This window comes from Ischnura elegans, chromosome 1 (genome assembly GCF_921293095.1).
Source record: "Ischnura elegans chromosome 1, ioIscEleg1.1, whole genome shotgun sequence".
Classification (NCBI taxonomy): Eukaryota; Metazoa; Arthropoda; class Insecta; order Odonata; family Coenagrionidae; genus Ischnura; species Ischnura elegans.
The window spans coordinates 49,400,170-49,414,070 of record NC_060246.1 but is presented as its reverse complement, the minus strand read 5'-3'; the positions used below and the strand labels follow the sequence as shown (position 1 = coordinate 49,414,070).

Genomic DNA, 13,901 nt, shown 5'->3' with positions numbered 1-13,901 from the left:
AGGTAGGGCAGCAGCTAAATACAACAAAATCGCTTAGTTTTGATTACAGCTGTTGCCAATCGGTCAGGAAAGGCAGTGAAAGAAGCACACTTAACAAAACATAATCGGATACAAAGAAACTTGAAAAATTATTTCCCATTTATCGATCCTGAAACATCTAGAATGAGACGCTTTCTATCTAGAATGAGCCGAATATCCGATGATCCATCTGCTAATAAGGAGAACCCCCTCTCCTCCTAAACTTTCTATTCCTTCCTTTCCTTCCCTCAACTGCTAGTGCTTTGTGCTTTCAAATAACCATACGTGTCTATGGATGTCTTTAAACGAATCGAAACGCGCAGCTGACAGCATGCTGCCGTTGACGGCCGCTGTGGTCACCCGCCGACCCAATCTGACCCGCGCGGTGCGCCATCTACGGCGTGAAATACAGGCAGTGCTACATTGAGGCCGCTTTTTGACGAAACGACTTTTCGCCGGCCACCGTTCACGTCACGACGCCGTGAAATTCATGCTGTTTTCAGACGAGACGACTCTCTGTCACGCTGAGGGCCGTGCCGTGAATGGTGGCCCGGTCCCAGCCAGCGGCCGTGTTTAAGTCAACGAAATTGTTACATTAGAGCCACATTCAAGGTTTTCCTGCAATAAGAATTACTGCTCGGCATTGACACGTACCAGGCGCGTGAGCTTGTATTTCCGCTCTTCCAGGGCCACGTTAAATTTCTTTCCGCACATTTTTAATTCTTAATATCTAATTCTTCAGGTGAGAAAGCGCCTCATTCTAAATATTTCAGGATTGATACATGGGAATCGAAGAGAGAGGCTGTGATAAATTTAACGGCAAATTCTGGCGGAGAAATCACTACAGTGCGCGATATTACGCGGATGCATTATGTGCGAGACGAAACGAGCCAATTGACCTTGGCATCGTAATGAGATAGAGCAAATGAACGTTGGCAGCATTAAACAATGAAGGCTAAGTCTTTGATAGATTATGACTCATTAGATGTGATTTTTTCGCTAATCCACCTGAGAATGGGAAATTTTGTTTTTATTTACCGATTTCGCGTTATTTCGTGTTATTTCGCGTTCTTTCACAATATCTCAAAATTCACGGACCTCTATCTATATCATTGATATTTTAACTCTAGATAGTGTCTATACCCTATACTTCTATGGGATACTTACAATTCATAGATAATTCATTTCTTAAAAAAAAATTCGAGGACAGGAAAAAATTGGGTGCATCAAATTAATTTCCAAAAATTGCAAAGTAGATTTTGCTGCAAACCATTGTGATTAGATATGTAGCATTGCTGACAGAAATCAATTTTTGTTGTGGTTATTAGGATAAGATAATAATGTGTTGATACATTTTTAATCATTGTTTTGCTTTTATTTAAAATTACAGAGAAAATAATATTACTGGAGTCATAGATACAACTTTCTCTGTTGAGCATAATAGCTTTGGAGTTATTAAAGTTCATGAGTTAAAAGCTGGCGGGAGAGAGATTTCAGTGACTGAGGAAAACAAAAAGGAATATGTTAGGTAAGTAGCCTTATGAAGCTTATCCTCTAATGGAAATAAAATGTGGCCAATAATTAAATTTATCAAGTAGTTAATTTTATTATACGAGAATAATGAACCTTGTAGTTTTTAACCATGAACATAACAGGTTTTGGTGGACCTTGTCAGTATTTTGTTTTGTTTTTTAAATTCTGCTAATGAAAGTTCACAAAACAATTATTGGCACTCATTTCCAAATGCTGAGCTTTTGTGACTGTGTGTCACATGATGCGCAGTGACATGATCGTGGATCTGTTATCCTCCAGGGTTGGTAAGAGTCATCAAATTGTTGTGTGATGGCAGAAACCATTCTCTAGACCAGGGGTCTCCAAAATATGGCCCGCGGAGGGCTTTCATCCAGCCCGCTCACTCGTTTCAAGTAGCGCACGATTCTCGCTCATTTAACTCTGTGAGAAGCTGCCGCTAGAAGCATTGCAGCGCTGTACTGCACGTTAAAGTCACCTTCAACTGTTCGTAAATAAGAAATACGCCACCAGATACTTCATTAGAGGTTGGTATCGGATACTTCAGTCATCGGCAAATTTGCTATCCAGCCCGCGGAGTGATTCGGAACTTGGAATCTGGCCCTTGTGGCCTAGTAAATTGGAGACCCCTGCTCTAGACACCACATGAAACATTTGGACAATTTTTTTTTGGACAAACAATACAAAATACTAGGACCAGAACTAACGTGCATCATTTGGCTACCTTTTCCCTAGTTCAAATTGTTAAGCTATGCAAAATTTGCCATATGGTATCAGGATTACATCGTTGATTTTTTCAAAATCCATTAAAATCTTCTTTTAGAACTTTTGCTAAGATTATTATTCAAATGCTAGCACAATCAGTAGTTAAAAAAAAAAAAAATTGAAGGGCCATTTTGTTGCCTGTCAAATTGTTGGAACCTGGGAAATGTCCTGACAGAATACATGAATTCAATAGAAATAAAATTGCACCTATAACATTGAAAGGGTTTGGCAAATTTTTTTGGGTGTGACTGAAAAGGGCAGACTGTGTTCCATACTACGCCTATTTTGATGGCATATTTTTTTATGGTGTTCACCAAGTTTCAAAATTTTGTTTGGAAAATGGGCTGCAAGTTTTGCAAAGTTTAACAATTTGTGTTGATAAAAAAGTAGCCAAACGCTGTACTGTATTTCTAGTCCTGGTTTGTTAGATCTGGCAAAAAAAATGAACATCTGGGGCATGTACTGAGGGCATCATGTTTGAAAGCTCTACTTGTTGCCACAATTCTACCATCTCACACTTAACTGCGGGTACCTGCAGGAAGTTGTGTGTTAGTTTTATAAATAAAAAAAACATTTGTACTATTTTATTGACATAAAGCAGATTTTTAGGCACTATGTTAACGGTTTAAATGGGGTTGCATGAGTAGAAGTTACAATTTTGTATGAGTTTTAGCACTTATACAATGCCAAAAGGAAGAAAGTTTCAAATAATTCCATAAATTAATAATTAAAATTAGATCATAACCAGCCAATTCCATGCTCATGTTTTGAAAGCCTTATGAAGCCATGGTAATTGAAACATGAAAGGAATACAAGTAGGCTTATTATTTTACAGTTACATATATTACATTACATGAAGAAAGTCCCTTCTTTGTCCAGAGAAGGATTTTTATTGCCCTGGTGGACTGCCCTAAGCACAAATTGAGTGGTTGCAGTGTTGTCACCTCCTATGAGAGAGAAGTTCCCCTTTCACATCTCAAAAATTTTTTTTACTGTGACTGTACTTGTTGTTTTGTGTCTTATCAAAATTTTAAATGCTCTGTGATATGTCTTCAAAAAAAACCTTGGTGGTTTTCATATTATTAATTTTTTTGCTATAATTGCTTTTATTATTGTTTTACTGTTCCAGTTTAGAGAGAGTAACCTTCAGTGAAAATTTCTCAACAGTCATAGCCCCAAAGGGGCATTTTTAGCTTAGCTGGCTAAATGAAGCTATGCATTAATTAGCCATCTGAGCTAAAAGAGCCTTAACTAGGGAATTATGACTGCTTTTTAATGGCAATTAATAGGGTAATTTTCCTATCATATCGATTTTGCATTTAATCATTTTATTGTGTACCTCCTTCATTTTCTATTTTCTTTGCAGGCTGTATGTTAACTATCGTTTTATGCGGGGTATTGAGCAGCAGTTCTTGGCTCTCCAAAAGGGGTTTGGAGAACTTGTTCCAACTCAACTTTTAAGACCATTTGATGAAAAGGAGCTTGAATTAGTTATTGGTGGCTTAGGTTCAATTGATATATCGGATTGGAAGCTGAACACTAGGTTGAAGGTGAGTTCACCATGCTAAATAGTAATTTTTACCATTTAAATTTCATTCTAGGCCTACAAATTATAACTCTTTGACATGTATTAGTTCAGCTTATCACAATCAACAGCCGTCTATCCAATCTTCTAGGTGATTAAATTAAAAAATTACTGTTAGGGTGCTACATTGTAGAAATACAGTGAAACATCAATCTCGGGGAGGGACGAAAAAAACAATGAATGCGGGAATGTTTGACAAGATTGCTTATGGAGCAAGAATAGCTGGATTTGGGCGAGTGATTATGATAATCAGTAAAGGATTCATACAGTAATATAGCTTTTTGAAGGAATACTTGAATTTTATGGAAACACTTTAGGCATATTTGTATGTACTTGATTAGACTAATATCTCTTTCAAATACCTCAAGGGAACATGCCACCTTGCTAAAAATGTTTGCTGACCGTCTCGGCTTTTACACTGGATTTCTGTCTGTTGTAAAAATTGTGGTCAAGTGAAGTAATTGTAAATACCATATAAGCGTGTGTAAGAGGCGCACAGGTGTGAGAGGTGCACAGGTGTGAGAGGTGCACCCCTATTTTGAGCATCGGAGCCAAAGAAAAAAAACCTTTTCGACATTTTTTTATCCTAACGCATTTTTATCAAAGAAAAAAAACCTTTTCGGCATTTTTTTATCCTAACGCATTTTTATCCTAATGTTGTCGACTAAAGCATGAACTTTTGGCAGAAATCAAATTTTCCTTTTTCAATACTAATAATTCACGTGGCATTGTTTAGCTAAATTTACATGATATGTATGGCGATCGGAGATTAGTAGGTATTCACTTGTAGCCTTAACCTTATGATGCTTACTAGGGACAGTCCGATCGGATACTTCAGATCCAAGTATCCCTTCACCTTAATGTACTTCGGATCCAAATTCATCAAAGAAATTGAATCTGAATCAGAAATTTTCAATCAATGCTTTAGTGAAGTCCCATAAGAGGGAGTAGAAAGAGTTCCGATCCTCTCTTCGCATACGCCGTTGCGCTACGATGTTTGTCCTACTAACGTGCAATTTCTTTTTAAAAGCTCTCGTAGGAGTATTGCAATACAATTTCAGCCGTGGAAATTTTTAAAGCCCTTCCCGTGATTCCTCCCAGGTGGCACCCCGGCCTTGAGAGCCCATAATGACCACTTATTTCACTTGATATTAAAGATACTTGCACCCCTGTGTCGATCAAAAATGCACACTCGCGTCCCTCTATGACACCCTTCACCCTTAAGTCACTCTCCACCGCATTACAGTCTGTCACAGGAATTGTCACCTTTAGAGGCACCCGGTGCCCGCAGCCATACCGGTGCCATTGCTGTTTAAATCAGGCCCAGATCTTCCACGACGTTGGCATTCATGAACGATGTGTCCCATCTGGCCACAAGCGTAACACCGATCCTTTCACGGCAGTCTGCATTCCCGTGCAAAATGCCCAGATTGGTTAAATTTAAGCACCTCCTCTCATTTGGTGTGGGGAAAATCTTCGGGAGGGGGGGGGGGGTTGGCCCGCGATGATACTTTTGCTTCAATCGCCTCAGCCTACAAGGCACTTCTCACAGCTTCGTCGAGGGTCTTCGGCACATTATGGCAGCATCTGTGCTCTACCTCACCGGAAAGTCCATTCATGAACGCGTTCAATGCCCTTTGTTTGGCTTCAAATAGGGTGGCCTCAAAAAAACTCCTGGGATCGATTTTTCTCATAAGTGTTCACGTTAGTATTTCTTATCCAATCAGCAAAAGCCTCTATTTCCTCCGTTGGGCCCCATTTCATCAGTGAGACAAGCTCCCGATAGAACCGAGCATCGTGTTTCCGCTTATACCTTTCAGTAATCACTTACTTAAAGTCTTCATAAGAGGCGGCATCATGGTACTCCTGCTTCCAGCGGATGAATTCTGCTGCTCCACCCGACACACGCAATTTTGCAACCTGTAACTTATCCGCATCGGCCCATCCACTAATTTCCGCTATTTCGTCTAAACACTCAAAAATGCAAACACATTCTCGGATGGGCCACCTGCAAACACTGCAACAGACGATAATAACGAGAACTTCCTACTGTTGGGGCCTAAACTGGGATTAAGGGCACTATCGCGTTCAACCAATCGGGATTTTAGGGATTGATTTTCACAGGCTAACTCACGTTGCCTCTCATGGATGTCCTCTATCACTTGCTGCAGCTCAACCTCTTTTCTGCCAACACAAACTTGTCCCGCCATAATGATCTTATCTCCTTATTCTGCGACAATATTCCGTCCTCCGGTCTGCTACAGTTAGATGGACGAATCCCACTTCTGACACCAAGTTGCAAGTTGCCGGGCGCTCTCGTCCTCGTCATCCGCAGGAGTATAAGGAAAGTCACACATCGGAGAAATCACACTTTATTCTACCTTCACTTGAATACACACGTCGACTGCCCAGCATCCCTCTGGTAAGCGTTTTTCTGTCATTCTCTCGGGTGCATAGAAGGATCACGTTCTTAAGAAAGATGTCTTACCTTACGTGGCCATGTAAGCACTTCCTGTCGAGCCAAAAAGGAAAGGAGTTATCGCTGAGTTTGGATGGAAAATGAGGCAAGGAAGACGACAGCCACCTCTTACAATCGGGGAAAATAATCCTTAGGGACTGTGATCTGCAAATAATAAATGCGGGAAAATTATACTTTGGGGGAATGATAGATGCATAAAAAACTTTCATCATCTGTATGGAACTTTATTTGGGACCAGGAATGGCGAGCGATAAATGCATGAACGATAGATCTTGGTTCCACCATATAATCATTCAATGTACTTTTTGTTAATGACTCATTTGAGGTTGAGATAAGATTCCCTATTATTGTGTAAGGTAGTCTGTGATTTATTGCCAGCAGTAATTATGATGCACGTACTTCTAGTTGTTTATCTTTGGTACAGTCAATTGCTCAGTTGAAAGATATTCTGATACTACTTTTCTATAACCATCTTACACCATTTGTAATTTTATCTAATGAGGTATTTCAGTTGATAGTTCTCTATCCAACGCTCTATGAGGAGAATGTCTAGTTACCTTAGATGTCTTTGAGTGTGTCTTATTCTTGACTTGGTTCTGAAGACTTGGAATTAAGTGCTATTTTAATCTATAGTGAAATTTAAATCAGTTTTAAAACAAGTTCAGGAGAAAAGTGAAACAATTTTGGGTTTGAAATGATAGTTATGTTTCTTTTTTATGTTACATTTAACTTGAATTTCTTTTAGCACTGCACATCAGAAACTCCAGTTGTAAAATGGTTCTGGCAGATAGTGGAATCATATAGTGAAGAGATGAGGGCGAAATTGCTTCAATTTGTGACTGGGAGTTCCCGAGTACCTCTTCAAGGATTCAAGGCACTTCAAGGTAAAATTCTCATCAATAGTCCCATGATTTCTCCTCTAATCTAAGTGATGAAAATGATAAGTCTGGTATTTATTCAAGTTTTGGGAACACTGGTAGCATATTCAGTTTGTCTCAAAATACTGGACTGTGGTAACAATAATCTTCACTTCGAAAATGCCATCATATGAAGTTAAATTTGTGATCAATTATGTATGCTCAGCCATTGGTAATTATTTACTATGTGAAAATAATCCAGGGAAGAATTCTTCTTGGGTCAATCGATAAATAGAGACTTTTAGCCGGTGTGAATATTATATTAATTCAACTAATGAAAAATTTTGTGCATTAGCATTGATTTAGATTAGACAATAACTTATTTTACCCTTCCTACCTGTGGGGTCTTTTTTGACATGAGCTTAAAGAAAAATTTAAGCACCCTTTAGTAAGGTTTTCAGCATAATGCAACTTATTTTAGGAATTTTTCTGAAAATTATTTTTAGATTGACTGCATTTTTTTAAAATTTCCTCAATAAGGCTTTTTAAAAAATGTTAGGATACTGTTGGGAGTAACAATGCCCCAAGGGTCCCAGTAAATGCTGAAACCAGTTGGTCGTACTAAAAATTTGTGGAATATTACAAGTTTTATAATTCCAATTATGCTGAAATTCTTCGAAGTATGTGTGAAAACTGTTGTATTGCTATGCTGCTGTTAGTATTTGTGCAGCCCACTTACAGCCAAATATTGTATTATGATAAGTATCTGATTGATTGTGTTTCCAAATGCCAGTATATTTCATTCCAATACTCCACTATTGATAAACGCTCCACTGAGTAGCAATGGGATATGACTTCATCTGCACAAGGTTACACAATTTTCTGTTACAAATAAGAGCAGATAGTTTATATGACTTGAATTCCTGGACTATTGTCTTCAATGTACTGAGTACTTAACATGTTTCCCATCTGGCAATTAATATGTACAGGCGGTTCTCGACTTTCGTACAATTCGCACTTTCGTACGTTCCAAATTGACACCTTGTACTTGACTTTCGTACCGTAAATTCGGACTTTCGAACGTTTGTCTATAAGTAATTTTTTGAAGTCCTGCGATGTTTACTGTGCATCTCAACATTCAACTGTTTCATAAAGTAGTATATGTGGATAATACGAGCGTGGGGAGTGTTGACTTTACTCAAGGCGATTTTTTTGTGCCTGCTCAATTTCTTCATTTGTAGTAATAAAAAAGGAGTGAAAAACATAAGACTGAGGGGATAGACATCAGTGCAAATAAGCAGAGGTCGCATAAACTGAACGCTATCGAGCAAACTTTGAAAATTATTACACCTGCCGAAAGTGGGGAATCATTTGTTGCCATCTGACGTTCTTTGCAAATAAGCCATTCTACAGTGTGCTCGATTGTGAAGGAGAAAGACAAAATTAGAGACCATGTAAGAAATGCTGGGAACATTTCGTCGGCTATTGTTGGCAGGCGGCGAGGTGTATTGATGGAAGAGATGGAAAAATCGCTGACAGTTTGGATTGAAGATCAACATCAAAAAAATGTTCCTTTTAGTCTTGCAGTTATTCAAGCAAAGACTCGCAGTCTGTATGAAGATTGGAAGCAACAATTGAGAGAAGATGATGCTGATACACCTGAATTTCAGGCGAGGAAAGGGTGGTTCGACCGCTTCAAGAAAAGGGCATGTTTGCATAATGTGAAATTCACAGGTGAATCTGCAAGTGCTAATAAAGAAGCAGCAACAGAATTTGTTAAAATTTTTTCTGAAATTGTCAAAGAAGAAGGCTATTCTGCCCATCAAATATTTAATGTTGATGAAACAGGATTATTTTGGAAGAAAATGCCTGATAGAACATATTTGGCGAAAGAAGAAAAAGTTGCTCCCAGGCATAAGGCATCCAAGGTCAGGTTCACATTGCTTCTAGGAGGCAATGCATCAGGAGACATGAAGTTAAAGCCGATGGTTGTCTATCACTCTGAAACCCCAAGAGCACTGAAGGGGAAGAACAAGGGATTGCTGCCAGTAATTTGGAAGTCGAATTCAAATGCATGGGTGACCGGAACAATTTTTCAAGATTGGTTTACCAGTTATTTTGTACAGTCGGGCAGTATTGTCAAAAAAATGGTTTCCCTTTCAAAGTACTGCTAATTTTGGATAATGCTCCGGGACATCCGAAATCATTGCAAGATCTCTACCCTGAAATTAAAATAATGTTCCTGCCTCCAAACACCACGAGCAAAATCCAGCCCATGGATTAAACAGTTATGGCCACTTTCAAGTGGTACTACATGAGGAGAACCATCATGGCCAATTCTGGAATGGTTATAACATCTGGAACGCAATCAATAATATTAACGAAACTAGGGCAGAAATCAAGGAATCTACTGTGATAGGCTGCTGGAATAAGTTATGGTCTGAGTCTGCACCAAATTTCAATGGCTTCAACAAGACACCTGAAGTGGCCATGGAGGAAGTTGTTGAGCTAATGATTCAACTGGGCCTAGACGTAAACGCGGAAGACGTAGATGAATTGATTGATTCTCCTGTACAGACAATGTCAAATGAAGACGTTATCACCATTCAAGCAGAGGAGGGAAAAGAAAAAGATGATGATGATAATGAACAACCAGAAGATGGTCAGAGTCAGCTTGCCCTAACTTTGACGGCGAAGAAAATGAGTGAAGCATTCACTCATCTTGAGAAATTTTTTAACTCAATGGAGGAATGTGTTCCAAACACAGAGAGAAGTTCACAGGTCCGAAGAGCTGTCAAGAGAGACACTGCCTGCTATAGGCTTTTATATCAAGAGAAAAAGAAAGCTGTAGTTCAGCCTTCATTGCATAGATTAAAAAAAAATGTTGACTAGACATTTACTATAAACATTATATTGTTATAAACATATTTAAATACAATTAATAAATAAAAGTGATTCTTTCCAATGGTGATTTTTCGTTTAAGTGCTGTTTAAATCATGTACGACATTCACACTTGCAGCAATGATGTGGGACGAAATATCATCCGAATTCCATATGTCTTTTGTCTTTCTTGAAAAGATACGTGATCACAAGATATGCTGCTACGAGGTGTTACCCACAGAAGAATTTTGACGTAAACATTTAAAGGCATCATTGCAAGTCAGGGTTGCATTTTGTTTTGCTTCTTGGCATGTTTTTTTTTAGTCATAGAGTTAATTATGTATTGGTAGAATGTCAACTTAAGCACCGTGAGGAAGTTTCGTCACTCAACGGAATTCTTGTTTTTTTTAAACTTCTATTTATACTTTACTGCGTATTTTAAAAAGAAATTACATACTGTGAGGAATGTTATTAGTTTATTATTAATAATTAATTAATTAATTAAAATAAAAATAAAATTAATAAAAATAAAATGAGGTTTTACCATACATATTTCACTCTTTTGGAACGTAACCCCTAATTAGAATGGAACTCCATGGTTCGACTTTCACACACATTTTCAGGAACGCATTGTGTGCGAAAGTTGGGGACCGCCTGTACTCAATTTTCCATTGTTTTTACTTAGGATCCACTGGGGCTGCTGGTCCACGCCTTTTCACAATCCATGTGGTTGACTCTCCAGCTGAAAATCTACCAAAGGCACATACATGTTTTAACCGCATAGATCTGCCTCCTTATACAACTTACCAGCGTATGTATGAGAAGCTCACCCAAGCAGTTGAAGAAACTTGTGGTTTTGCTGTTGAATGAGCCTGGGTTCAGAAACCTTTTTGGATTTCTGTTATAAAGTGTCTTATTGTTATTTTTATGCTGATGCATCATCAGTTGGACCATGACTAAATGTGAGAGGTGTTGTTCACCTACCCAACCATATCAGTTGTTATTTAGTCAAAAACTGCTCTGCTGGCTAATGAAAATTCAAACCATGTTTAACATTTTATGCATGGTAAAACACTGCCAAATAGACACTTATCTATGTTTCACAACATACTGGCGAAACAAATTCAAATAATTTAGGCAATTTATATGCGGTATGTGCAATTTGTGAAAGTATTCAAGGATTTCTTTTCTGTAAATCAATATACTGTCAGGTTTTACTGACTGACTAAAACTTGGGTTGCTTTCTTTAGGAATAAAATAATTTTATTTCTTTCTTCTTCCATCTGAGAGAAATGGAGTTTTGTGAAAAATATTTCCTCCAGGAAGTAACCTTGTAAATATTAAAAGTGTAAATATTTTATTTATAAAGAGTATGACTTTTTAGTTTTCTAGATACTTATTTCTAAGTTTATTATTCATATATTTTATGTGAGTAGCATGTATTGATGTAAATGCAGGACAGCTGCAGATCTGGGTTTTTGGAATGCAAAGACTACCATGAGAAAATATTAATCTAACTGTGATTGTTGCAGGAACCTGTGGTTTTTGCTTCCTATTTCTTCTAATTTTATTCTCCATTCATATCATCGACAATACTTAAATTTTACGTAAAAAGGAAAGTATTGCAGAGGTTAACAGGGCAATTTATTGAATATTTTCTATTGAAATGTGTGATAAATGGCCCTCAAGTACCAAGTATTTGGAATTGTACAGATAGTTATTGGTGAGTTTCCTTGGGTGGTATGATAACATTGAATTTGCCGTTGTTAAATTCATCATACTTAATGCACATTAAATAATCACTTGTTACTGTGAATATATTGCCAACTTAAAAATGCATTCTGAATACAACTTTTGCACAATTTGAATTGAGCTTTAAATTCATACAAGAAGTCTCCTCAGTGGACCAAATTCAATGGGATATGGAATGCAATAGCCTTTGGCCAAATAATGATACCAGCAAAGTCTCTTAGGAAGTAAACGTAATTATCAACTGCAATATGATAATTTGTACTAGTATGTATGAAGAAAAGTGCCTTATGTGCAGAATAATAGTGGTATCTAAAATTATTTTATACTTTGTACTGCACGAATTTCTATGTAGAAATTATTTTTACTTCACCATTTACAAATTTTGATGGTCTATTAATTGTAGCAGTGCTCAGAATTATTCAGGCAGCATTTTGATCGTATGGTGGTCTTAGTGTTGCGTTATCAGGTTTTATTCTACCCTTAAATATTTATTTATAATGCAAGAGTAAAATCAAGTGTTGCCTTGCAACAGGTATTTTTTTTTAATTCATATCAAAGTAAACCTGCATGATCACCTTAGTCATGGGTGGTCTGGCCACTCCAGTTTCAGCTTAGGGCCCCCAATGATGCCTAATCACCCCTGACCTTAGTACTAGTCACATGATAGGTGTCCATTTTGCCGTTATATTACATATTTTATTTCTATGAACATTCCCAGGTGGTAGATGCTATCAGTGACAACAATAGTGGTTGACCACTAAAAGCTGGGGTTGTCACATTCAATTTGATCACATTTTAAAAATGTTTATAGAGTGCTGCTCCAAGTGGTAAAATCTTAGTGGACAGGAAAAATTTAGATTTTGATATAATGGCCACCTTATTCAGTTTTTTATATGAAAACATAATAGGGTACAGTGAATTCCTTATTAAAATCGTCTCATTCCCATGTACCCATTAAGCATTCAGAAATGTGTACAGGAATACAATACTGGTATTAGAATAATTCAGCAAGGCATTATAAGTTCATTGTCTACATGAATTGTATTTAAGTTGTCAATGCACTGCCTGGTGTCTTAATGAGGCTTATTCCAATTTGAAATCCTTTCATACCGTAGATTAATTATTCTTGCCTTGAAAATTTCACTTTGGTAATTTATTTAGCAAATGACTTAGAATTTTTTCTCTCTCGCAGATACAAAAATTGATTGGCATTCTTTATTTTTCACATTTTCAAGAGAGGTTAATCTAAATGAGAGTATTGGTATATCTATACAAATTATTATTAATATATATTTTGGAAATTTTTAATGAATTTCAGTGTGATGCCCTAAACTCATTTTGTAAAGTCTCTGTTTTGATACAAGTAAAACCCTGTGCCTTTTGATTCATGCCCTTCTGGAAATCTGATGTAATGCTTGTGACATTTCATAAAGTGATTTGTTGAGATATTATTTGTGGAAGTGTTTGGTTGAACCCTCGTATGGAAGTTACGTTTGCTCATGTGCTAAATATCCCCAGGCCTGTCTCTTTGTGACTGATTATGGAGACATATTGTTGGACATTTTGCTGTAAGTAGCTTGTACAGAGTAACACATAATTTTGTATAAATAAATTGTTGAGACTTTTCAATGCATCTTTATTTCTTCTTTCTTATAAAATTTCAATGTATTGGCATCACTGTTCACCAAATATGAATATTCCTGTTACTAAAGTCTCTAAGGGGTAAGATGGAAGATGGGACTTTCTAGTCCCAATCTCGCCTGATAAAGTCAATTATAAATGATCTCATAAAAATTGTTGAAGCCAAAGAAAATATTTGCAATAAAATTAATACAGTACACTGCTAATTATCCGGGCTAATGATGGGGAAGGGTGGCACGAATAATCGGAAAACACGAATAATACAAACTTTCATTTCAATTTCTCGTTACTTTCATCATTTATGTAAATCCATCAGTCTATTATTATCTACACACATTTTGTTATTTTTTAGTTCTTTCCAGAATCAATAAGAGCTTCCTTATTGCAACTGTG

General features: G+C 37.2%; 1 protein-coding gene across 2 annotated transcripts in view; it reads left to right on the top strand.

Annotated features, from left to right (window-relative positions):
* Positions 1-13,491, top strand: part of LOC124159667 (E3 ubiquitin-protein ligase SMURF1-like) — a 76,522-nt gene extending 63,031 nt beyond the window's left edge. For both annotated transcript variants that reach the window (XM_046535587.1, XM_046535578.1), the window contains exons 13-16: positions 1,409-1,546; positions 3,680-3,863; positions 7,123-7,261; positions 10,801-13,491. In XM_046535587.1, coding sequence (XP_046391543.1) covers positions 1,409-1,546; positions 3,680-3,863; positions 7,123-7,261; positions 10,801-10,985 — 646 coding nt within the window. In that variant the 3' untranslated portion in view covers positions 10,986-13,491. The remainder of the gene's footprint in view (positions 1-1,408; positions 1,547-3,679; positions 3,864-7,122; positions 7,262-10,800) is intronic.
* The last annotated feature ends 410 nt before the right edge of the window (positions 13,492-13,901 follow it).